This window comes from Manis javanica, chromosome X, assembly GCF_040802235.1.
Source record: "Manis javanica isolate MJ-LG chromosome X, MJ_LKY, whole genome shotgun sequence".
Lineage (NCBI taxonomy): Eukaryota > Metazoa > Chordata > Mammalia > Pholidota > Manidae > Manis > Manis javanica.
In genome coordinates this window covers 9,668,033-9,694,596 of record NC_133174.1, presented here as the reverse complement: position 1 = coordinate 9,694,596, position 26,564 = coordinate 9,668,033, and the positions used below count along the sequence as shown (strand labels likewise).

General features: G+C 39.3%; 2 protein-coding genes across 7 annotated transcripts in view; both read left to right on the top strand.

The window, feature by feature from the left end:
• The first annotated feature begins 6,005 nt into the window (after positions 1-6,005).
• On the top strand, positions 6,006-19,803 carry PIGA (phosphatidylinositol glycan anchor biosynthesis class A). Its single transcript, XM_017641286.3, has 6 exons — positions 6,006-6,075; positions 8,182-8,961; positions 13,178-13,310; positions 14,062-14,194; positions 14,346-14,552; positions 17,503-19,803. The coding sequence occupies exons 2-6, from the start codon at positions 8,244-8,246 to the stop codon at positions 17,767-17,769; spliced, it is 1,458 nt and encodes a 485-aa protein (XP_017496775.1). The 5' UTR covers positions 6,006-6,075; positions 8,182-8,243; the 3' UTR covers positions 17,770-19,803.
• Positions 17,508-26,564, top strand: part of ASB11 (ankyrin repeat and SOCS box containing 11) — a 33,816-nt gene continuing 24,759 nt past the window's right edge. Inside the window, exons 1-4 of one of the 6 annotated variants that reach the window (XM_073227414.1) lie at positions 17,508-17,587; positions 20,187-20,244; positions 23,658-23,778; positions 25,975-26,190. In XM_073227414.1, the coding sequence (XP_073083515.1) occupies positions 26,073-26,190 (118 nt within the window). In that variant the 5' untranslated portion in view covers positions 17,508-17,587; positions 20,187-20,244; positions 23,658-23,778; positions 25,975-26,072. Of the gene's footprint in view, positions 17,588-20,186; positions 20,245-23,657; positions 23,779-24,211; positions 25,178-25,974; positions 26,191-26,564 lie in introns of those variants that run through there. The other 5 variants (XM_037020536.2, XM_037020533.2, XM_037020535.2 and 2 more) reach the window with 5 other exon arrangements.

Sequence of the window (26,564 nt, the reverse complement as noted above, 5' to 3'; positions counted from 1 at the left end):
TATAATTTTATGTTTTTTAATATGCTACCACTCTAAATTTCATGATAAAAGGAAAAATGTTTTAAAGAGAAAGGGATTTAGAAGTTGGAAGTATGGGGATAGAAGTGGGCACACAAAACTTGCAGTTTGGGGAAAACAAAGGCGTAGCTCTCAGAAGGTTTAAGATTCTAAATGTTGTTAAGTGTAACCTAAAAAGCAGCAAGAAAGGAATCTTTCCTTTGATATTCAATTTAACTCGACTTGCCCCCCCATCTGCCTGCTGATGCCCGGACATCTCTGAGAGTTGGTTTCTTCTGGCCAACTCTGGTTCAAGTTCCTGCACACTCAGCTCTCAGTTCATGGACATCTCAATTCTCCTGGCCAGCGGATGCTTCTCTCTGTCCCACTGCTACCCAGGAAGGAAGCATGGGCCTTTTACCCTTGCTTTTCTCCAAAATACTCCCACAAACAATTTGTTGATGACTGGCGTAGACTTTACTGAAAGTTTGGTATAACAGAGGGGGTTTAGCAGCATTAGCAGAATTGAGTTATGTAGCAAATAACTTAAAAGCTGATGCCCTCCCAGCATCTTGCATAGATAAACACAATCTATTACAGCATTTACTGCACACTTTTGTAAATAGTTCTGTTCATATTTATCTCCCCACTACATTGTGACCTCCTTATAATTGGGAACCATCCTTTCAAATTTGTGTAGCCCATGTTTCTCAGGCCAGACCGTGTGGAGCTGTACAATAGCAAGCAGAAAGATAATGACAAACAAGTATAACAAAATAGTTTTGTTTCTCCTGATGCTGCATGGTACAACTGTTGGGTCCTGGCCCAAGTCCCTGTCCCTCCTCTCTCTGGGATCCGAAATAGCTGATGAATTCTCCCCTCTTTCATTGAAGCTCTCTGTGGCCGGTGGCTCCAGGCGCTCTGCTCCCTTCCTGCCTTTAGTTCTGGGTCCCTGGCCTGGGGCCAGTCCACGCTGTGCTGCCGCCATCATTACCGCATCACTTAACTCGCGTCATACTAGACGCTTGCTAGCCCCCTGGGCACGTCATGGGCGCACACAGCACGGACTGGCATTCAGCCCCCTTCATTCACTTTCTACCATCCTCTCTTCCTTCACAGTATTTGGTTTAGCTCCCTTGGGAGCTAGGCTGCAGATAGTCCAAGGAGCACCGCACAGTTAAAGGAGTCACTTTGGTAAAAAGAGGCTGGATCCCTGACAAGCAGAAAAAGCCTGAATTTAAGGGCAGACCCTGCCACCTCACAGCATTCTGAGGCTGAGCAAGCTCGTAGAGCTTCAGCTTCCTTGCCTGTCAGAAGTGGGTGATAATCTCATTTCCCTGCATCTCAAGAGTTGCTCATTTCACTTAAGTGAAATTACCGTAAGTGAAAACAATTTGAAAAATACAAGGTACTTTACAAATTAAAAGGATTACATGGAAGGAGAGAAGGGGACTGTGAGCGAAGTTCTGGGATTATCCTGGATTCCTGGATCTGCGCTAAAGCCAGCTCAAACATATTTGGTTAGTGGCTCTGGTTTCCAAATTGCCAGTTAGATGGAGATATTAGAGGGAATTCTGGGCTAGGACAAAACTATTTTTCATCTGGCTTTAGTACTTCTAAAACCCAACTGTCCACTAACCAGCAGGAGATTTGCACTTGGAGGCCTGAGGGGTGTCTGAGCTGGGATGGGGCTGATCCTCAGGGTGGGGGTGGGGTAACTGGCCTATTGCCTTATTAGAATTCACTGGTCATGGCACAGAAATACTTATCACACGAATAGGTTTGGAATGTGGGCAGAAAATTCTCAACTTGCTGCAAAATAAAAATATGTGAGAAATCCCAAGAGTTTAAAGCGAACACGATAAATGCCAGCAATGCCTGGTGTCCCTGATTAAGCCACAAGGCCAGAAATTGTATGACTATGACAGCACAGATCATAAATCTGCGATTAGAGCAGTGTGGTGAGAAGCCCTTTAGAGATGGAAACAGATTGAACAGCATAGCAGTCAGAGTTGGATGAGATGAAAATACTGTCTGACATACTTGATAGGGGAGATGACACAAATAATCCGTGTTAAGGCCTTTAAGGAAGGGAACAGTTCAGGGGCAATTAAGAGCTTAATGGCTTTGCTCATTCTGTCAACAAGAGCTGGACTTGGTCTCATTTACTCAGAATCCTCAGTGTGAGAACAATGTCTTCCATATAGCAGGTGCCTAGTAAATAATTATTTAATAAACAAATAATAACCTAATTAATAACACTATTCCATTGATTTTGTCACCAGTGAATGGGAACTCAACTGCTGCTGGAAGGCCCAGAATGGTCACTCATACTCCAGGCGGCTTTTCATCATTATCTTGCCTGAGCTTCTTCCCAACATAGCCACTGCCTTACAAGAAGAAAGATGCCAACAGGACGTGCCCCAGTGCATAGGCACTTATGAAACTTTTGCTGCATCTCATTTATTGATGTCCTCTCAGCCAAGCAAGTGACATGGCCAAGCCCAGAGTCAGTGTGGGAGGGGATTAGACAAGAGTGCAAATATTGGAAAATGGTTTCTTTTTGGAGGCCACCCAGGTGCCAGTCTCCCACAAGGCTGGCTCCTGTCTCTAGCCACATGTGGAGCCCTGTTAGTCTCTAGTCTACAAGAGATGAACCCTGGTTCATGTCTTTCTGCTTCCACATTCAGAGCCCAGGACCTATATGGCTTTGGTCTGATTACTGTTTTGCATTTTGGTTCTGTTTCTGATACATGGAAAATGTTTATGTTCTTTTTTAAATCACAGCTGTAACTTTCTCGTCCATATTATAGCTCTTATTTTTCTATTTGAAGCAGACTGAAGATGGAGGAGTCTCAAAATATCAATTGAAAATGTTATCTTGGCTGGAAGTCTGCCTCAACATCGAGTCCCTTTTCCTTAGTAAAATCCTCTACCAGTTTCCCTCACCTTCACTGGAAATGCCACCCTTCTCCTGTCTGAACCCTTTTTCTTCTCTTCCCTGTATTATTACAGAACAGTGTTCACTGGCCAGTTGGCACCTGTCTCTGTTCCTTGTTCTCATTCTGGGAATGATCTTGGCTCTCCACAGTTGCATGAACACCCTTTATTTCTACTAGCTAAACACTGGCGGCTAGAAATACTATTCTTCTTTGAATTCCCAGTATTTTTCTTGTATTTTCCTGTGGCACTTACCGCTTCCTACATTTTATCATAGATCTTTTCACATGCCCTAACTCTGTCTTGGTTCTTTGGGCATAAAGCTCATGATGGATTTTTCCCTGTCTTGTGCCTTGTACATAGATAGCAGGCTCTCCATACAAATGTGATGCCTTCTTACTCCAAAATTATCCATGGTATCTAATTTACATATGAATTTGCAAAAAGCTGAATTTCAAGAGGTGATACCCACATTTATTTTATACCTTCTACATCTTTAGGTCATTTTGTACTACAGCTGGTATTGATTGCCCTCATATTTTATTAAGCATATTCAGAATACACTGCATGTACGTGTTTTAGTGTAATAGTGGTTTCTAAGAAAATTCTCTAAAGGCATACTTTGATCCCATACATTTGGGCAGAAAACTGTAATTCGAATTATCCCTAGATTTATAGCTTAATCCTGCTGCTACAACTTCCTTGACTTTTGGAAAGTAGCCTTAAATAGAGACCTTTGCTTAAGGTTTAACTGACTATAAATGGAGTCTCATACCCACGTGAGATTGTGAATCATGCACAGAATCATGACTTACGTGCCTTTTAATGATATGGTGCCTAGGCCAGAGACTGGGGCCTGCTGTTCAGTGTTTTCTGACTTTGTTGGAGTCTATAGATTATGTTGGCACAGCCTGCAGTTTCTCAACCCCCGCCCCCATAGAGACTCAGCAACCCTGTGCCTTCATTAATGTCTATTTATAAAGGCAGCCTATTCTACAGTATTTAAAACACAAAGAACCTTTCAAGGAAAGTGGATTGCTTTTTACTATTGTTAAAAGGTACATAAAATCTAGGAAAGATAAAAAGCTTTTAAAACATAAATTTAATATTCTTTGTATTCTGCACCAAGCCTTTTACAGAGTAGGCACTCAGTAAATATTTGATGATGATGAGAGAAAACATTTCCTCTGTTTTGAAAAATCACAACTCTTGAAGGAGTATTGGCATCAGGATCTTAGATTCACGGTAGAGTTTCAGAAGTGTGCTGTGGTCAGAAGTGTGGCCGTGGCAAACTAGGGGCTCAACAAATGAGGCTTAACCCTCATTTATACCTCATATACTCATCTTAAAATCTACTGAAAAATGAAAAGGAGACCAAAGCAATGTGCCATCTGGCAGTGTTGGTGTTATCTGTGAAACCAACTGCAAATTATTAAGCGTGAATATGTGTCCTTGAGTCTTTATCACCTTTATTCTCTGATGCTTCAGTATTAACACAGGGAAGAGTATTTATTCCTGCTAGAGGCTTACTCATTAAGGTTAAGTCATTACTACACTTGAAATCCTATAATCAAAATGCTCTTTGACTTATTGCACTGTTCTTTTTATAAGGTACACTCCGTGAAATGTTTTGAATACATTTTATTGAATATATAACAGGTATCAGGGACTGTGCTGGTATTGGATAAAGAAATTCATTAGTACAACTAAAACTTACTCAATGTGTATTACCAGGAACAGACAGATCCTGCCTCAGCTTACTATCTGGCTGAAAAGGCAAATACGATTGCCAGCTTTCAGAATAAAGGCCATGTGTGTTCCCAAGAAGTTACACACGTTCAAGGATCAGGTTGAAAAGGAAGGGGAACGGCAGCCAGGTGAAAAACTTGAGTATCACATAATAAATGCTATACCAGCATATGGCCAAAATATTAGCAAAATACAAAAGAGGGTTTAATTAGCTCTGGAAGCTTGAGGAGGGCATCAAAAAGAGCTGAAATAAATAGGACTTCCAATTTCTACAGGCTTAAAAGGGGTGCTGGTGCTAGTGCTGAATAAGGCATGAGTTCTTGAAGTGTATACAGTCACAGGGCTGCAGAACTCCAAGGACCAACCATGACAGGTGGATGACCATCAGACCATTCCCATCGATTCATTAGCCTCCTGGCCAAGCACCACCATAACCAGCTGAACCAGTCTGAGTGGGAATTGATATTTCAGCTCTGACCTCAGATTTTCTCCAGAGTGTAGGGTTGCCATATAAATGTAAAAAGCCCAGTTAAATGTGAATTTCAGATAAAAGACGAATAATTTTTTAGTAAACTCTCCAGTATCTGGGACATAGTTATATAAAAATTATTTATCTTAACTTTTTTAAAATCTTATTCATCTTAAATGGAAAAAAATGTATTTGACTTTTTATTTGTGTATTATTTGCTACGTCAGGCAACCTTGCCAGAGTGGTAAGAACTAGCACTGTCCGCTGTGGCGCAGATAATCACAAACTACACGCCACCTCGATCCCGGTTTTCGGCAGCCTTCTCATCCAAAAGTCTCCCCAATCGGAAGCTTGCGAGAACAGGCTTCCCGAAACGAGACGCTGTAACTAGGTAACCGAGGCGCGAGCCCTCCCCTCAAGCCACAGGAGCAGGTTTAAAAGTGCGGTGCATCCTGGGAATGAGTTTTCTAAGTTTGGATTCTCTGCCAAAGGCCGCTAGACTACAACTCCCAGCAGCGCTAGAGGCTCGCTGAGAGGCACGCTGGGAGTTCTGGTTTTACCCTACGGAAGGGTCCTGGTGGGGTGCTTGCGTAAGACACCACGGCCAATTTTTAGAGATCCCCCACATTAAGAACTCATGTAAAAGGTTAAACCGAGGATTACTGCTTTCAGTCCGGAGAAAACAAGTCTTCCGGCAGATCGCATAGACCCGCGGCCCCTCCGAGGTCCTTGCATCCCACGCCGGGGGGTGGGGACTGCGCGTCGCTCTTGCACGTGACCTCAGCGCCTCTCTGTAATAGGCTGCCTCGAGGGCGCGGCGCTTGAGCGCGGACGCCCCGGATTGGTCTTTCGGGGCAGTGGGCTGGGAGTTTGGCTGCAGCCGCGGGAGGTCTGGACACTGGCGGCCTTGGGACTCGCCGGTGAGTGCGTGTCTGATCTCCCCGCGCCGGCACTCTCGGCCTCTTCCGGGTGGGACTGGGCTGCCCCCACCGCAGGAGGGGGCGGCCGCGCTGGAGCAGGTTCCGGGGAGGCTGAGGCGGGCGGGGCGAAGGGCTCCGGGACCTCTGGCTTCAGACTCCTGCCCGCTCTGTGGCCCTTTTTTTCTTACCCTTTGGGCTTTGCGAGACTTGGCCCTGGCGCTTCCCGGCTACTTCTCAGTGAGGGAAGCAGGGCATTGCCCAGGAAGTGGATGGAAGCACCATCCTCTTGACCCCAATCTCCCACAGGGTCTCCCTAAGGCTTCTTGGGAGCCTCTGTAGCTAATGACTGTCCGGGGACTCCTTGGCTATTTTACGACCATCTCGCATTTGCCACTTAAGTGGCTGGGTGGGACCGTTGGACAAATCTCTCAACTTCTGTGGCTTCTCATTTGTGAAATAAGAGAGGATTCACTGGATTTGCAAGCCTCTCTCCAGTTTTAAAATCTAAGATTCTGTGATTCTGCAGTTCGCTGAGCTTTTTACGCCGTAAAAGTGTTAGGCGCGATAGCCTGATGGCAGTAGGCAGACTCATCACGGAACATTGCGGGTTAATGACAAAACTTTAAATGATACCCGTTGGTTATTTACTCACTGTTTTTTGTTACCATTCATCTTTTTAAATTGAACAAAACTGGGAATTCGGGTTTAATACCACAGTAAGAAAATGTTAGTGAAGCCACCTGAAAGTACAAACCTGAAGAATCTCGGTATTTGATAATAACAAATCTTAATTAGTAAATCCAGGTCAACAAACACTGGGTATTACTGAGAACATATTTAAAATATAGATGAATTCGTTGTTGAGTATAGTTAAGACTTTGCATATGCAGTTAATTTGCACTTTCTGAGTTTGCAGGTGAAATCGGAAACTCAGATTTTAGTATGGCTTCCCATTGTGTAGCTGAGTTTCTGGAGGCATGGAAATCTCATTTGTAAATCTGAAGAAGATTTCTATTAGCTTTCCAAGACTCTTTAGCTTTAAAAGTCTAAAAATCTGTAACAGTACTGAATACTGAGTGGGCACTTTGCACTGATAAGGATCTAAGGGATCTTGGGCTAAGCATTTTCTCCTGTAGATGTAGAAAATGGCCCAGATCCAGCCCATCTCGAGTTTAGTCTTTATTTTCAGACTCCAGACTGAAGGGATGGATACTTATGGAGGACAGGCCTACGTAACTGAAAGAAAGGTTAAGAAAATGAAGAGAACAGTTCGATTATCGCCATCCATGAATAAAGGAGAAATGTGGGTGTCTGTAGCACATGCTACTCGTGACGCTTGAAAAAGCTGCTCTCAAAAAGACAGTTCTAGCTCTAGGTATGTTTTTGTGTAAACCACACAGTTAATACTAGCAGAAGGTATGAGATTAATTGAATCAGTGGCTAAGCTCTGGAGTGGGGTTGGCAAACTTCTGTAAAGGGCCATATATTTAATTATTGGAATTAAGTAGTTTGTTAGCATGGCAAATTATTATATATACTATGGTATAACAAACTTGTAGAAATTACGCATACTATTTTTTTTATTGAAGTATATCACTGATATGCAATCATATTGGTTTCAAGTATACAACACTGGTTCAGCAGTTACTTATATTAAATCCTCACCCCCACTAGTGCAGTTATTATCTGTCAATATAGGAGGATGTTACAGAATTATTGGCTATATTCTCCATGCTGTGCTATTATCCCTGTGACCAATTTATAGTATGATTGAGAATTTTTGTGCCCCTTTTTCTCCTCAACCTCCCCATCCCAGTCCCCCATGGTAACCACCAGTCACTTCGTGTCTGTGAGTCTACAGCATAGCAGTATTTTTAAAGCAGAATTTCGGTACAAAGACATTGCAGAATCTAGTTTTGTTATATGGCACATAGTAAATGCTAAGCAAGTAAATGTCAAGTGAGTAAATCATTGAATGTTGTGTTTTATTTCTAGGGGAAAAGTTAGAAAATTTATATTCACATTACAACAGTATGTATATCTGGATTTGGAATTTGGAGTGTATTTTGTTTCTGAGCTGAGATCCTGTTTTACTCTCTCTTTCAGGTCCTAGATGACACATACCTTTACTGGGTTGCCCTAAGGAGTAATGCCTAAACCATCTCAGCATGGCCTGTAGAGGAAGAAGTGGGCATGGCCACCCTACCTCAGCTGCACTCTCTCACGTTAGCCCTAGAAGTCTTCCCGCATATACAAACCATACGCATAATATATGCATGGTGTCAGACTTTTTCTACCCAAATATGGGAGGCGTGGAAAGCCACATTTACCAGCTCTCTCAGTGCCTGATTGAAAGAGGGCACAAGGTCATAATTGTCACCCATGCTTACGGAAATCGAAAAGGCATCCGTTACCTCACTAATGGCCTCAAAGTCTATTACTTGCCTCTGAAAGTTATGTACAACCAATCTACAGCCACGACCCTCTTTCACAGTCTACCATTGCTCAGGTACATATTTGTTCGGGAGAGAGTCACGATAATCCACTCACATAGTTCTTTCTCTGCCATGGCCCATGATGCCCTCTTCCACGCCAAGACAATGGGGCTCCAGACAGTCTTCACGGACCATTCCCTTTTTGGATTTGCTGATGTCAGCTCGGTGCTTACGAACAAGCTTCTAACTGTGTCTCTTTGTGGCACAAACCACATAATCTGTGTCTCTTATACTAGTAAGGAAAACACTGTGCTAAGAGCAGCACTGAATCCTGAAATAGTGTCCGTCATTCCTAATGCTGTAGATCCTACTGACTTCACTCCAGACCCGTTTAGAAGGCATGATAGCGTAATAACTGTTGTTGTTGTCAGCAGACTTGTTTACAGAAAAGGTAATGAAATGATAGCTACAATCGCATTGCAAAGACTTGTTTTTCCTTGTCGAAAGCTGTTAAATACTTTTATGTAATGATTGTTTGGCTTCTCTTTTTGTTGCCGGGTTTTAAAACTGCACTTCATATATAGTAAAGAAAGGTCTGATATTGTTATGTGAACAAAAAGAAGTTCTTGGAACACTGGTGAATGCTGTCCTCCCCACTCTTTGGTGGTATAATAATTACTTAAATATAAGAACAGTAGCCTGGGGTTGCTTAATAGATCAGGTCTTTATAAAGGTTGAAACAACCCTGCAAGTGCAGGACTGAGCCTACCACACAGCCTCTTCTTTCTGCTTGCAAAAGTAATTGAAAACCGAAAGCACAAAGGTGAAAGCTAAAATCAGCTGTAACTACTACTATTCAGGGATGACCCTAATATTTTGATTTGTAGCTTTCCTTTCATGCACATACTCAAAATTGGTGAACTTACTCTGTATGTTACTGTTCTGTGGCTTATTTCATTTAATCATAGTTAAAATATTAGTAACATGTGGGCAGGTAAGTGAAGAAGGAAGGGGATTAGACAGTCCTGAGTCCCATCCTGGCTCTACCCTGTTGTGTGATCAAGGACAAGCTACTTAACATCTCTGAGTCTCAGTTTTTTCATTTAATTTGGGCAACAGTGGGAATCTTATGAGCATTCAGTGATGGTTCCTATAAGGTACTTAGCCCAGCTTGTACTTGTTAAGTGTCTGCTATTACCAAAGAGGATTTTGTTAGTGTCTCTGCAGCAGTTAATGAACACCACAATAGAATTTGTGGGGCCTCATTTGCTAAAAGCCTGACACAGTCTGGTTATTCAAAACATAAATGGTTCTCTGGATGGTATTTGAAAACTTACCAGTAATGAAAATTGTCACTTAAAGTAGGGAATTATTTGAAAGATAACATATAGCCTCCTTTAAATATTTGAATATAACTCAAAATATTAACATGCACTGAATTGCCAATAGTTTGGTGTCAGCCTGCAGGCTCAACGGCACTGGTCCGCTGATGGCAGCTGCATCATCTTCCTGCCCAATCACCTTCAGAAAGCATAATTTACAATTGCCAGTGAAGGTTTCTTTTAAGTGAGGCAGGAACTTAAAAGGTATATGAAGTAATGCGCTTCTGGTTTTTTTTTTTATTATTTTACACAGTGGTTTAGGATACCCCCGAATGTGACAAGGAGCTTTTTTTCTGTGACTTTCCTTCATTGGATTTTTCAAACCGTTCAGCTTAGTTTCATAGGAACTCATTTTGTTAGTTTATGTACTATTGAATTAGATTGCTCGATATGGTGACTGGCATCAAACAGATTTGTGGACAAACACAGCTGATTCCTGGTAAGCATGAAGCTCAGTGGTGGGGTCAAGTCTACTCTGGGGTACTAGAGAGTGGCCTAAAATCCAGATGTGGGTCTTGGTCAGTGTGGTTAACATTTGGAACGGAGAGCCTTGGTTGATCCAGCAATCCGTGTAAGCGGAGGTTGGGGAGAAAACAGCTACTGAACTGCATTTTCTAAGGTGAAGGCAATATCATGCTTTTATTCTTTAATTAAGATGTGAATGGACCAGCAGTCTGTATTGTGAACTCTCCTGGGATATGGGTGATGTTGTAACTTAGAAAATGTGCCTAATTTGTTTTTTAATCAAGTAGCTCATCTTTGTGTGGGATAGCTAGCTAGGAAAGAGTATGATGTTTGTGTCAAGAATCAGAGCTAAATTAACTATTTGTGCAAAGACTGTTACCTTTACTAAACTATTTATGGTATTTTAACCAACTGAGCCACACCAGCAGAGTGGAGGTATGGCCTTTGCTATTCTCAATTCGATAATGTAACAGATATTTATTGAACCCTCTCCCTATGCCAGGCGCCAGGCAAAAGCTAACATTCTGAGAAGGTACAGCCACATCTGTAGCCCAAAAGTGAGTAGCTGAGTAATACTATCAATAATCTATAATACTATTCTAAGAATACATAAAAAAGGTTTTGGGCCTCCAAGAAGAAATGTTCTGGTCCATTAATTATTAACACATTAATTTCCTTAGGAGGTATTCATTTGGACCAGATACCAAAGGCCAACTGGAGTGTGTTAAGAGAGCGGATAAATAAAAATCCTTACTGCCCAAGTTTTCCGGCTGGCTGCTGCCCTCTTTGTGAGCTGGGTTTGCTCCTATCGGGGTCTCACAGTGCTCCTGTGTGTGCAGGCACACCCCACGTTTTGCTGTAGTAGTAATGACAAGTTATATTTATATTCTGCTGTTGATAAAGTTTATGCATGATGCAGTACCTCACTTGACCCTCTCAGCAACTTTAGGGTAGATGTTATCTGAATGTAACAAAGAAACTGAGTCTCAGAGAGGGTAAGTAACTTGCCAGGGTTATGCAGTAAGTAAGAGATGACAAACATGAGTTCAGGTCCTGAACTAGAGTTAAGGTCTCCTGTTCTCTCCCTGCCCTCCCCACCCCCCAGCCATGTCACCATTATCTTAGGCATAGATTCATAAGGTTTGTTAAAATATTGTTAGATCCACCTTGAAAAGCAGTTTGAATCAGGAATTTTCCTTGTTCATTATTTGTGAATATGGCAATTATTATGAGTCCTTTTGTATTTTCCATTGTGTTAGACTCTTCTTGGAGGCCCAAAACATTTTTTATTTATTCTTAGAATAATATTGATAGTATTACTCAGTTCCACTTATAAGGTAGTTGTCAGGATTAAATGACATGCTGCGTTTAAAGTACATTGCCTGATGTAAGAACAGTGAATGGTAGCTGTTATCAGCAGTTGCAATTATTACTGTTTTTTTTTTCATTTGATGAATTTGTTCTTAACCTTTGTATTAGAACAGAGGGTGTGAAGGAAGAAAAAAATGAAAATAGGAGGCTAATGTTAAAAGTCAAGCCACTTTTGGTCTACCTAGAAATGCAATTGATGGATTTGGTAATAGACTCTAAAAAAAGATAGCTAAGATTTTAATGAGAAGCCTTCGTGATTCAGGAAAGCTGTATGTGAACTTAGGTTTGCTAGTGTAATCATTTTGAAAATGCTAGCAGAGTTTACTTAATAAATCCTACTTTGAAGTATTTCATAAAAATGACCCTCTGTGTATTACTTCTTCCAGCACCTTTTTTTAAATGACTGATCTGCCCATATTTGGGAAGATCAGTAGAGGAAGTGCAGTTCTTGTGTATGAACATGTATGTGTATGCATTTCTTAAGTTAATAAACAACTCTGGGTTATTTTACATTTACTTTTGAATGCGTACGATTTATAATTGTTAATGAACTGAATTCCCAAATAGCATCAACATCGCTATCACTTTGGATAGCCACTTTCAGATGAGCAGGGCAGGATTTAGTTTATTGCTTTATATTACCTGAGGTTGTATTTACATATGGGAAAAGCATGTCATTAAAAACAAAACAAAACAAGATGTATCCTTTTGTTCTATGGACTGTAGTCACCTGGCAGTTGAGGTCTTGTTACTTCCATTTACTCTCATTCAGGGGAAGTGGACTATTGCAGGATTGGATAGACTTCTTTTAAATTTTGCTAATACCATAGTATACAATGCAAAATCCTCTGTATATCTACCAAGTCAAAGTGCATTCTGAACACAGTGGAGGTAGCAGTTACACTTTGTCACTTAGCCCTTTCCTGTGGCAGGAATTGGAACCATAGACCAGTAGAATTTCATAGCCGAGAGAGACATTGGACTTCAGGTACATAAGTCTCTTCATTTTCTCTATCAGGAAACGTTCCCATGATGAAAGTAAAGAGCTTGCTCGTAGGAAGGTTTGAACAAGACCTGTTTTCCAGTCAGCTGTCCTGCTCTGTAGAAAACTAACTTAAATGATAGCTACCCCAAATAGCCTTTTTAGAAGTAGGTCGTGCATAAAAACAAGTGAATAATAACATTATGGTGAGCATGAAACAGCAGTCCAGGTATTGGGTGGGTGGAAGATAACAATTGGTGTCAATGTGTGTATCTTCAAGAAGTTGCAACTCTTGGACCATTGGCAGTTTGTGAATGATTCCACCCTCCCAGGAAAGGTTTAGGAGATTTAGTTTGTCTTCTTGAGGGCATAGCTAATCCTTGGCAAAGCGAGTGGATTCTTAGTAGTTTTGATGAATTTTTGAAGTTTAAATATTAACATCTCCAACATTCAACTTACACTTTCAGGAACCGATTTGCTTAGTGGTATAATACCTGAACTCTGTCAGAAACATGCAGATTTAAATTTCATAATTGGAGGAGAGGGACCAAAAAGAATCATTTTGGAAGAAGTACGAGAAAGATACCAGCTGCATGACAGGTATTGATGGATTTCATGTTGTCTGAGGTGAGAAAATGCCAGTCACCTAAGTCTGGTTTTGGCTACGTGCCTGCATGAAGTGGGCTGCTTCTCTTATGTGTATTTGATGTGAAGATGTAATGCAAGACCTGTTTTTAAAAAACTTTATATAAAATGGGAAACCCTAGTTAGAGAATTTACAACTGTTATTTTACTTTTTTCCATTCGCCCAGTATAATTTGGCTTCAGGGCACGGTGGTCGGAGGCACCCTGGAAGGCACAAAAAAACCCGCTTTGATTGGAAATGTTTGCAGATTTTCAAGCCATACTGAGTTGTGACTTAAATATGATGGTCAAATCATGTAAATTGCTCTGTACGTACAGATTCTAACATTTGTCTTCCTCAGTAACAGATAATAGGTGAGGTGTATGCGTGTGAAGCATCGATTTAAAAGGGGCATTTTCCTGTTTAGAAATGACACTTTAACATTTACTTATCAAAGTGTATTAATGTTTTCATTAAATATAACCTAATTTGGGGGAAGATGAAGTTTGATAATGTGTGACAAAAGTTAGAGCTATGTTAGCTGTAGGAGTTTTAACTAAGCTTTAAAGACTATGTTTCAGATCAGTTTGGTGATAATGTTTTGAGATGGAAAACATTAGAACCAATAAGAATCTAAGTATAATATGAATAGCACACTTGGCTTATAAATTATATTTCTTTTGTGGTGTGATTTTCATTCTCCTCTCCTCTCATTTCAAAAATCAGAGTGCATCTCTTGGGAGCCTTAGAACACAAGGACGTTAGAAATGTGTTAGTTCAAGGACATATTTTCCTTAATACTTCCCTTACTGAAGCATTCTGCATGGCAATTGTGGAAGCAGCCAGTTGTGGTTTACAGGTAAAAAGCTTCGAAGGCTTATATTGTTGGGGTTTCTGTATTTGTATTGAAAAAGAGACACGTTCTGTGACAAGTTTTCAAGTTGGTTTTGTTTGTTCTACTGAGAGGAATTATGTTAGACTGTATTATGTTCTTTTTTTTTCTTTTTAAGGTTGTAAGTACCAGGGTTGGTGGAATTCCTGAAGTACTTCCAGAAAGTCTTATTATTTTATGTGAGCCTTCTGTAAAATCTTTGTGTGAGGGATTGGAAAAAGCTATTTTCCAAGTGAAGTCAGGAGCATTGCCGACTCCAGAAAATATCCATAACATAGTGAAGACTTTCTACACCTGGAGGAATGTTGCGGAGAGAACTGAAAAGGTATGTCCTGTGCTAAGGAAAGGGTATTTGAAGATTCATGTACACATGTGCTTGTTCTTTTATAGCTTTACCTATGTTCTGTTGCTTAAAGTTGATGGCGTCTCTTCCAAATGAAATGAACTATATTACTTTTGGTACATGCTAGGCTGTTTTGGTCAGTCATTGAGGTTGACATCTGAAAACAGCAGTAATGCAGTCTAGACCTTTCAATAAACTTGGCATAAAGAAGTTATAAAATGTCCTAGAAGTCACAATTAGAGGCAAAAGTAATAAAAAAAGTCTTCTAGACATTTTCTTGAGGCTGTTTATGATTTGAAAGCATGGTAGATCTGTAGAAAAGATACGGTTTTGCTTAGCCTGGTTGTAACAACTTTATAACTTGCAAATATTTAATGCAGGTTACTTCCTAAAACTCCTGCACCACTTTTGCTAAATATTGTGATTTTCTACAGGAAAATAATTTTTGCATGTTTAGGCTGATTGGGAACATAATAAGTTAGAATCCAAGATGTACATGGTAGATTTTGGAAATACGATCACAAATAAAAAGTAGCAATAGAGCATTTCCAAAAGGACAAGTACAGGAACTAGATTGGTGGGAAAGAGTATGGTTGTGAGAAATGCTTCCTGATTTCCAGTTAGGGACTTCATTTATTCTGTTCAGTTCCTTTCTTTGTTCAAGTACTTCTCATTACTTAGCCTGCCTCATGCTTTTTATTAATATTTAACAAGCTGGATGGAAAGACTTCGCTTCTTAATATATGGAAATCTTAAGCCAGAAAGCCAGTTGGGAGCATGAGAAGACAGCAGTGTGGACTAGAGCTTTATGGTACCATTGTATTCAGTGGCACGACTATTTTCTAGCCTGAGGAAGAAAGCAAGATGGTGCTGTGTAAGCAGAATAGCTCTTTACTGTAAGGCTTTCTTACTGGGTTTAAATTGTAAATTCCTGTACATAAGATGAACCTATATTGGAATGTAAGTGCAAAAAAACTCTTTATCTCTAAAAATTATCATATACATTTTTCACTGAAATACAAGATATTACATTAGTGATCAAACCATTTTGACTGAAATCTCTCTGAGACTCTTACCCTCTAGAAATTTTGCAATATCTCCCTCCATATGAAATAATTCCTTTGTTTTCCTTTGGAAGTTGGCGTATTGCACTGATTACCCACTGGGAGTACATGTCAGAATTGCCTAGCTAACCTTTTCAGGATCTGTTTATTTCATCTTCCTGTCCTCCAGCTTCTCCAGCCATTCCCTAGATTCTAATAGGACCCTTTAGGAGCAGATGTGGAATTTGGGAATGCTTGGCAGGAATATGTGGTCAGACAGGTTTTTTCAGTGATACTCACCCTGCATTCTACCCTGATTGAGAACCACAGCTTTTAAGTTGTGACTTTACCTTCTTGATAGACATTGTGTAAACCTCAAAAGTCAGAGCTACTATAGAAAATAAATTTGGGAGAATATTGAAAACAGTTGTCAGTATCTGTTGGCAGCTGTTTGTTGAACTCTGTTGACAATAGTTTGTTATCATTTTCACTGAAGGAGACAATTAGGATTTTTTTTTAACCAAGATTTTTCTTTCAGTTATGCTTAAAGTAATCCTAAAACATCTGTATTTTTTTTCAGTTTTATACTTTATGGTGATTTATAGTGTACATTCAGAAAAAAATTAATCCTTGTCTGTAATGTATTATCATCTCTGTCATTCTCTTCATAGGAGTAAATTGCTATTTTGTCACTTAAGATGATTAATTAATTAATTTAGAAATAAAGGTAGACACACCAGTCAGTTTGTAGTTGCTTTTTTAATTCTACCTGACCCACATAGGACATTTTGATCATTTTCTATTCCTCCTTTGTAGTTTAATTGTGCTATTTAGAAAACTGATCAAGAAATTATAACAGAAATCATGCTGGAAACACACTTTTTCAGTTGTACTTCACCAGTCTTGGTGTAATTCTCAATTACGTAATTCTCAACATAATTCTGATTAAAACATATATCCCCAGTGTCCTTAGGGTAGAAGAACTGGATGAAAATGTCCTGTACCTTTTCAAAGGCCATTGGCCTAGAGAACTTATGGTGCATGTCATAAGTTTCTGGAGTTCAAAAGGAGATGGTACATGTCTGATGCATGATAATGAGCACAGCTAATGCTCACATGCAATTAAAAAACAATGATGGCCCATTTTATGTGTTCAAAATAAATGTGTTTAAAGATCTTTTTTCAAAAATTATTTCAGAATTTAGTGCTTAGCAGTGCTTTAAAAAGTAAACCACCTCCTGCCAATTCTCAGCAATAAACTTAATTTTGTTTGTCACTGTTTGACCTATACCATCAGCTAAAATTTCCTCCATCTCTTTCCCCTCCATTTATTTGGAATCCATGAAATGGGTCTGTGTATTCTCCCCATCTGTTTTCAGCAACATGGCCTCACGCAACTTTGGAAAGAAGAGCCTCTTTGTACTGAGAAGCACACTAGGTTGACACCCCAATTGTGGTTGATGTCTGCTAGGTAGCAGTGAGAACTGCTTGGCCATGACAGGGTATCTTAGAATGCCAGTCCTGCTCTAAGAGTCGCTGCTGAGCTAAATACCGCCTAGACAAAGGCGACCCGAAAAGTGATTCCAGCTTCTCAGGGCTATGGAATCCTTGTAGTTGGTTAAGATTGATGATCCTCTAGGGGTGGGAGCCGTGGCATATTTGTCCTTGAACTCCCAGTGTCTCGCCCAGTGTTTTGTTTAGAATAAGTATTCCATAAATGTTGAATGGAATGATAACAATTACGGTAATTAATTTCATTAATTCCTTATCACTCAAACGAACAGCAACATGTAAGCAACTTCTGTTTACATCTATATAATATTCCTGTTCCACGTAGGTCGTTGTTTGTTGTGGGTCAGACTGCTCATGCTCGGCCTCTCTCTGTCCAGGTGTACGACCTCGTGGTGGGAGAAGCTGTGTTACCGATGGAAAGACGACTGTATAGATTCATCTCTCACTGTGGCCCAGTAACAGGTCACGTATTTGCTTTGTTGGCTGTATTCAACTTTTTCTTCCTTATTTTCCTGAGATGGATTACTCCAGATTCTAACATCGATGTTGCAGTGGATGCCACAGGGCCCAGGAGTCCCTGGACTCATCAATATCCTTACAGTAGAAAAAGGAACAAGAATAATGAGATGTCTGAAACCAGGTAGAAGAAAGCCTGGATTGTAAGGTTTTAAACATTTGGAGTAGCTCTATTAATAGGACTATGGAAAATAACCTTGCTTTTTTCCTTGTTTTTTTTTTCAAAGTTAATTTTGTAAGTTAATGCTACCTCTATACCATTCAATTTATTTTGAGGAAAGATAAAAACTTATGCAATTCCTGAGTGTAGAAACTACTTGCACTTATTTAAAACTTATTTAGGAGAGAACATTTAAGCCACTCAGGTACGAAATTTTTCAGACTACTTAAATCCCTCTAGCAGAGATGTTTTAACATTATATTTTGGGAGCTTTGGGTGCTGAAGGGCCAAATGTTTTCTGGACATTTTTTGGCCAATTTTAAATGTTCTTCCATTAATTAGACATTTGCCAGATGTTTACAGTTTTTCTTTAGGGAAGTACAACAACTACACTATATGAACTATTTTAAATCATGTTCATACACATTTATTAGACATTTAAGTCACATTCTTAAACATTTATTGGGTACACTCAGTAAGTGTTATCTAGAATCAGCAGGTTTCTTCAGTAAAATGGTCTATCCATTACCAGCATGTTTGCAGCACTACTATGTGCAGAACATTGAACTAGCTGCTTCGTGCTGCTAAGGGCCTGGGCACCATTGCTCTCTGTTACTCATGTGGCTCACTTCATTGTAGTCACAGTTGACATGAAATGGTAAAATATCCAACATGCCAAAAATGCTCATGCTTTTAATGCCAGGAAAAAACTTGGCATACTCCACGTATCCTTGGATCCTGTCATAGGCATTCTCCTAGGTAGAGCCTTTGTCCTTTTGCTTTTTAAATACTAGGGACCGAAATCACTGTTGGTGATAGTGTAGAGAAACCCTTCACTTCTTTCCATGCATCATTTTGTCCTCTGTAAATGCCTTCGCGTTTTCTGAGCAGAATGTACGAGGTGTGCCATCTCAGAATCAGCTGCTACCCCATACCTTTGATAGAAGTCACTCCCCTTCACTTGTGGCCTAGCTGATGTCTGATAAGTATTACCAGTGTGCAGATGTCTTTACCCCAGAATGTTTTATTCATAGCAAGTTGAGTCTGGAAATTTTAGGAACACAGTCTCTTTGTGGATGGATGTTATTAACTGTAATCTTTGTTGCCTGGAGCCATGGGTTTTTAAACCCCAAATTATCCACATGGTGTGTCTTATTCCTTGAACTCCTTAGAAATACGCTTTTATGATAAAAGACTGTGACATCAAAATAGTGGGGCACTGTGAGTGCACTCCATTGATTCTGGCAGTATTCTGATTATGTGTCGGAATATTTTTTAAGACAATATTTACAAAACTTCTCTTATATGTTAACATGCCTATTAACTGGTTGCCACTGACAGATGAGAAATGTATTTTGTTTTATACTAAAACACAAATGCAGGTGTGCAATGTTTAAAATTCCAGAAGTTAGGGGTTCTTTTATTAAAGAAAAATGAACTGACCCAAACCATTGAGTCTTACTGGGATTTTTATGCATAGAAACTGACTTATATAAATATGAAATAAACAGTGCCAATATTCATGGTAAAGTGAGAAACTAGTATTTGGTCTAACTCTCTTCAGCAATTTAAAAACCATTTAGCAATTTGAAAAGGCATACTACTGTTTTTTTCTTAAATTTGTGTTTCTTAGCATTTTTTCAAAATTGTCATTTATTTCAGATGGAAATAGGATTTGAAGTTCTTGCATGTAAAAGATGTGATTTACAAATTAAAATTTTTTTTTAATGAAAGTAAATTTGCTTGTTCTAGTAAATCTTAATTTTTAGGCTTCCTGGATACCTTAACTGTAACATAACTGTCAGTGTTGCACTGGTCAATATGTGGAAACATATTATTCTACCCTGCTGCTTAAATTTATTTGGAAATGACCTTGCAGTGATGAAGAATTTATAAAAAGTATATTGTATTTCTTTTAATGTTACAAAATAGCACATTTACAACCGATTTATGAAAACATGCTACATATCCAAAAATAAAAACCAAAATGACATTTTGACAATTTTCTGAGTTTGTCTTGTTTTATGAACAGCATATTTCTTACTGGTTGAACCATGCCCCCTCTATCCCCCTCCCTCACCTGCTTTTTCATTGTAATTTGATGTGTTGCTTGGTCTGTTACTCAAACAGGAAATATCCTTTAGATGATTAATTACTCTTGTCATCTTTTCTTTCTAGAACATACTCTGTCTTTTACTCAGGGAATACCAAGTTCAGTTGTGCTTTTGTTTCCTGATCCACACAAGTTCTTGTTTTCCACTGCACTGGAGTTCTCACATGAGAAACGAATACATCCATAAACTGTTGTGTATGTGAGCCATGTGATTGTAGTTTATATGCTGCAAGCTGTTTTAAGAGAAATTTGAATTTTGACTTCATTTACAGAAGCCCAGCTTCTCCCACCCCTTTTGCTGGAAGCAGTGGAAAGCAGTCACCTACCTTGGTATGTTCTGATTTATCTTCTACCATACTTTTGACAAAGTCAGGGTATTGGGTCTGTGTTTACCTTCGTGAAGTATTGTTAAAGCCTTCCTTATCCTTCTCTGCATTCCCACAAGAATCTGGCTAGGTGTTAAGTTGTATCATCCTATGGCTGGATTTTTTTATATGAAATTCTGAAAATTAAAGTTCTCTGCAGAATTTGATTTCTATTCAGCAGTGCTTTAGGGAGCTGGTTTTCCTTTATCATCTGTGTTGGGCTATGGCTCAGTGGTTTTCAGCTGGATGTGTTTGTTGGGGGGTGATTTTGACCCCTGGGGATACCTGGCAATGTCTCGGGACATTTTTGGCCAGAACTGGATGGGAATGGGGGGCACTGGCATTGAGGGCTAGAGGTCAGAGATGCTGCTGAATATCACACATTGCTTTTGCACAGCCCCTCACAACAAAGAATTTCCTGGCTCCAAATGTCAGTGGTGCTGAGGCTGAGAAACCCTGGTCGTGTAATTTCATCTCCTGAAGAAGATAGTGTGAATTAACTCCTTACTTCAGTAGCCTTTTATTCCTATCTCAAATATGATGCTGAAATGTAAGAAAGACAGTCTCTCAGAAATAGTATAGATACCTATTTCAACCCATAAAAGGTCAAGCCTGTCATGGCCAACATTTCCAGTATATAAAAGAAAGTACAGCCATGTTTTAAGTGAAAAGGCCAAAATAAGGTGAATAATGTTACATTATGCAATATGACATTACTGGGCTGGCATGAGTAAATGAATGCCTGTTTGTATACAGGCATACCTCATTTTATTGTGCTTCACTTTGTTATGCTTCAAAAATCCTGTGGTTTTTACAAACTGAAGGTTTGCAGCAAAGTCTGTCAGCACCATTTTACTAACAGCGTTCGCTCACTCTTTGTGTCTATCATGCTTTGTTAGTTCCCACAATATTTCAGACTTTTTCATGGTTATATTTGTTATGGTGATCTGTGATCAGCGATCTTCAATGTTACTGTTGTAATTGTTTTGGGGCACCACAAACTGCACCCATATAAGATAGTGAGCTTAGCTGATAAATAATGTATGAGTTCTGACTTCTCCACCAGCCAGCTCTTTCTCATCTCTCTCCCCTCAGACCTCCCTGTTCCCTGAGACACAACAGTATTGGGATCATGCCAACTAATAACCCAATGATGGCCTCTAAGTGTTCAAGGGAAAGGAAGGGTCACACGTCTCTCAGTTTAAACCAAAAGCCAGAAATGATTAAGCTTAAGGCACGTGAGGAAGGCACATTGAAAGCTGAGGTAGGCTGAAAGCTAGGCCTCTTGAGCCAAACAGCCAAGATGTGAATACAAAGGAAAGTTCTGGAAAGAAATTAAACATGCTACTCCAGTGAACACAGGAATGGTAAGAAAGCAAAACAGTCTTGTTGCTGATAATGAAGAAAGTGGTCTGGATAGAAGGTCAAACCACCAGCAACATTCCCTTAAGCCAAAGCCTAATCTGGCAAAGCCCTAATTCTTCCTTTCTGTGAAGGCTGAGAGAGCCGAGGAAGCTGCAGAAAGAAGTTGGAGGCTGACAGGTTGGTTCCTGAGGTTTAAGGAAAGAAGTCATCTCCATAACATCAAAGTGCAGGTGAAGCAGCAAGTGCTGATGGAGAAGCTGCAGTAAGTTACCCAGAAGACCTGGCTGGGATCATTAATGAAGGTGACTACACTAAACAGATTTACACTAGACAAAACAGCCTTATATTAGAAAAGATGGCTTCCAGGACTTTCATACTGGAGAGCAGAAGTCAGTGCCTGGCTTCAGAGCTTCAAGGGACAGGCTGAGTCTCTTGTTAGGGGCAAATGAGGCTGGTGGCTTTGGTCAAAGCCAGTGCTCATTGACCATTCCAGAAATCCTGGGGCCTTTAAGAATGTTGCTAAACTACTCTGCCTGCGCTCTAGAAATGGAACAGCAGAGCCTGGATGACAGCACAGCTGTTTATAGCGTGTTTTACTGACTACTTTAAGCCCACTGTTGAGACCTACTGCTCAGAAAAAAAGATTCTTTTCAAAATATGACTGCCCATTGACAATTCACCTAGTCCCCCAAGAACTCTGATGGAGATGGACAAGGAGATTAATGTTTCTGTGCCGGCTACCATGACCTTTATTCTGCAGCCCATGGATCAAGGAGTCATTTCAACTTTGAAGTGCTAATATTTAAGAAATACAGTTGACCCTTGAACGACATGGGTTTGAAATGTGCTGGTCCACGTATATGTTATATGTGGTTATTTTCAATAAACATATTGGAAAAAATTTTGGAGATACACAAAAATCTGAAAAAATTTTCTGTAGTCTGTTGTAAAGAATACAGTATATAATACATATACAAAATATGTGTTAATTAACTATGTTATCAGTAAGGCTTCCAGTCAACAGTAGACTCTTGTTAAGTTTTTTGAGAGTCAAAAATGTGGATTTTTAACTATAGGTGGATTTTTTAACTACAGGGACTCAATGACCCCAACCCCCACATTATTCAAAAATCAATTGTATATTTTGTACGGCTATAGCTGCCACAGATAGAGATTCCTCTGACAGATTTGGGCAAAGTTAATTGAAAGCCTTCTGGAAAGGATTCACCATTCTAGATGCCATTAAGAACATTTGTGATTTCATGGGAAGAGGTTAAAGTACCAACATTCACGGGAGTTTGGAAGAAACTGATTTCAACTGTCGTGTATGACTCTGAGGGGTTCAAGACTTCAGTGGAGGAAGTAGCTGCAGAGGTGGTAGAAATAGCCGAGAGCTAGAGCTAGAAGTGGAGCCTAGAGATGTACTTGAATTGCTGCAGCTCATGATCAAACTTGAATGGATGAGGAGTTGCTTCTTATGGATGAGCAAAGAAACTGGTTTCTTGAGATGGAATCTACTCCTGGTGAAGATGCTGTGAAGACTGTTGAAATAACAAAGGATTTAGAATATTACATCAACTTAGTTGATGAAGCAGCAGCAGGATTTGAGAGGATTGATTCCAATTTTTAAATAAGTTCTACTGTGTGTAAAATGCTATCAAAGACCACCACATGCTACAGAGAAATCGTTCATGAACAGTTCATCCATGCAGCCAATTTCATTGTTGTCTTATTATAAGAAATTGTCACAACCTCCCCAACCTTCAGCAACCCCCACTCTGATCAGTCAGCAGCCGTCAATATTGAGGCAAGACCATATACCAGCAAACAGATTACGACTGAAAGCTTGGATGATGGTTAGCAGTTTTTAGCAATAAAACATCTTTTAGTTAAGGTATGTACATTTTTTTTTAAGACAATGCTATTGCTTACTTTAGTAGACTGCGGTATACTGTAAACGACTTACATAGACACTGGGAAACCAAAAAATTCATTTGACTCACTTTATTGCAGTGGTCTGGAACCAAACCCACAATATCTCAGAGGTGTGCCTGTACAGTTGAAGAAGGAGACATGGAAAGAACAAAAATACTTGTGTTCATCCATGTATTTTCATACATTGGCACTCTACCAGGTAATCCAACCCTATCTGTTATCTGTTCTTGAGAGTGGAAACAACACAATCTTTATAGTGCTGTGGTACACTAAAAGGAATGTGTTGTATATTGTGACTCAAGGCTGTATTGTCTAGCACCAGCCTTTTAACAGAGTACAGGGAATCAGTTCTTACATAGGTAGTCATTCTAATTTGCCTGAATGCCATGAGAAACTCCCACATTTTTGTGTAAAGCATTTATTAAGTCTGATTTATTTGGTCTGCTCTTAAAATTTTATTTCGGCTTGCCTTTTCTACTAGGTTGTGGAAATTTAGAAAATGTAATAATACAGCCAAGAAAGAAAGAGGAGACCTAGATTTTCCTCACCTAATTTTCCTACGTGAGGAAAATGAAAAATAAATCAATTTCATTTATATTAGCCAGCTGATGCATGTTGGACAGGTAGGGTTATAAGAGAATATTGCCCAACAAAGGAGGGTATTGATTCATAGAATCTTTGTGTACATCATGCAGCCCAGAACTTGCGCATCTTCATCCATTTCATTATAACTCTTTCATAGTCAAGGATAGCTCATGTTTTCCAGAAAGAGTCAACACCTTTACTGACACTTGAAATGGGGATTGAGTGATTAGGAGCTTTTTTAGGGTACCTTGTCATGAACGAAACCTTCAGCAAGTGGTTAATGCTTCCAGTCTGACACTTCACTTGGAGAGGCATCCAGGATGGGCCTTTTACTAAATATTGCCTTAGAGTAAATGGTCTTTTTTTTAACTGACCCTATTTTAGATTTTGCCTTTTATCTCCCATAAACCTCAGAATTAAGAGAAAACGAAATGTTGCGGGGTTAGTATTTACCAACACGGGCCTAGGATGTATTTGCATTTCTTTGCATGACTTCAGATAACTTGCTTTGTCCCCATGGGATCTAAGTTTATCTTTCCAGTCCTGCCTTCCAACATAATGTAGCAAAAATTGGAATGTAGGAATAAAAAAAGGTTTGGATATGAATCCTCTTTGTTAAATAGCACTGAGAAATATAGGTCTAGAAGGAAGTTTCTTTAGTTAATTTAACATTGCTACGAATGTCAGCACATGCAGTGGCCAAATCTACAAACTGAGTTCTCCGTAACAGGAGTACTGAGGGCTACAAGGTTTAAAATAGATGTCATATGATGCCAATTACCACTCAGTGAAATTTTGCAGTCCCAAGAACCTATACAGAGTGGAAGCAAAAATGGAAGATGGTCCTGTTTCCTATGGCTTTAAAAACATTTTTATTACAATGTTTGCTACGTTTTTTTTCTTCAAGCTTCTAATTAAAGTTTTTTTGGCTCTCCTAACTCATTTCTATATCGTCAAAGGAAATAGAAAAGAAGCAGCTAGAATAGCAGAAGAGATCTATGGTGGAATTGCAGGTAAAAAAAATATATGACTTTGTTCCCAATATCTACAAAAACCTCCTAGGTAATGTATACGAATAATATTTCTAGGAGGTAGATTTCATTTATACTTTGGCTTTGAATGGGTAGTTTTTAAAAGTCATTATTTAAAGTAGCAAATGGTGTTGAGTGCGCCAATGTGTGAAGGGTTTTTTCAACTTTATTTTTTGCAAGTTAGTTCTATTAGCAGTTATCATTTAAAAAGTAAATAGAGTTGTGACTTTCTAAACGTATTTTGAGAAACCTCTTTTCTACTAGCCAAAATAATACTTAGATAGAATTGTTTTATTTACTATTTTTAATCACACTTTAACAATGCATTCTAACAAGACTAAGTTTCTTCAGCAAATAGAGTGATCAATAAATTTGACTTAAAGCAGCAAAGTGGCATGCTGTATATATTTTCATGCTGTCATTTGTAGTTATCATTATGTACTTGCCACTGTCAGGAAGAAGCCATCACTAAACCCATTTATATGCAAATCACTGCAAACCAAGGTTATTATATGAAATGCTGACATTTGGGTAAAACATTTTAAAGACTCATGCTTTGTCGGATTTAGTCTCCATTTCTTTCAAGAAATAATTCTCCTTAATTGTAGTGAGATACTAAGAAGTAAATCAGATACCCTTGTCATTGCTGGGATTGCCACTCAATAGAGGAGTATTTATCCATAAACAGTTCAGAATTTCTCTTATGTATTTTTAGTGTTTCATAGGCCTTCCAGGATTACATCATTCTTAATCTAGTATCCATTTCAATTTGCATCCAGGATTCTGTTTCAACATAGATTTATGCTGTGTGATTCCAATATACTAGACAACTTTGAAGACAGATAACAGCAGCCTTATCCAAAGACAAGGCATTAACATGCTTCAATTAACTGGGGAAAATAAGAAGAATCTTGAAGTTTCAGGAACTGTCAGAAGGCCTGGAGTGTGGAAAGAGGTTTCTTTTGGGGATTACATTTGTCACACATTTCAGGGAGGTACGTTGCTTAGACTAGTTTAACAAAACGTCTCGCTTTGGTTTCAAATTAATTATGATCTGAAATGCTACTTTCAAATGTTAGGAAATAATAAGAAAGTGATAAATAAAATTATTAATTTGTAAATCTAGGCGAGGGCTTTCTAAAAGTTTGAGTAACAGAGTTTTGATGTTCCCACGGATAGATCATCCTCATGATTTAAATTAGGTGAAGTCCAACAAAGTGCATATTGCCATGTGCGTGTTTAAGGTGTTTTCTCCTCTTGCTGGTGTGCCTGATTCCTGTCCTGGTGGTCCTTAATTAAGCACACTCCTAAAAAGGTTTTATAATTGTCAAAACTCACGTAAGCATGCTTTGAATTTATGTCTGGAACC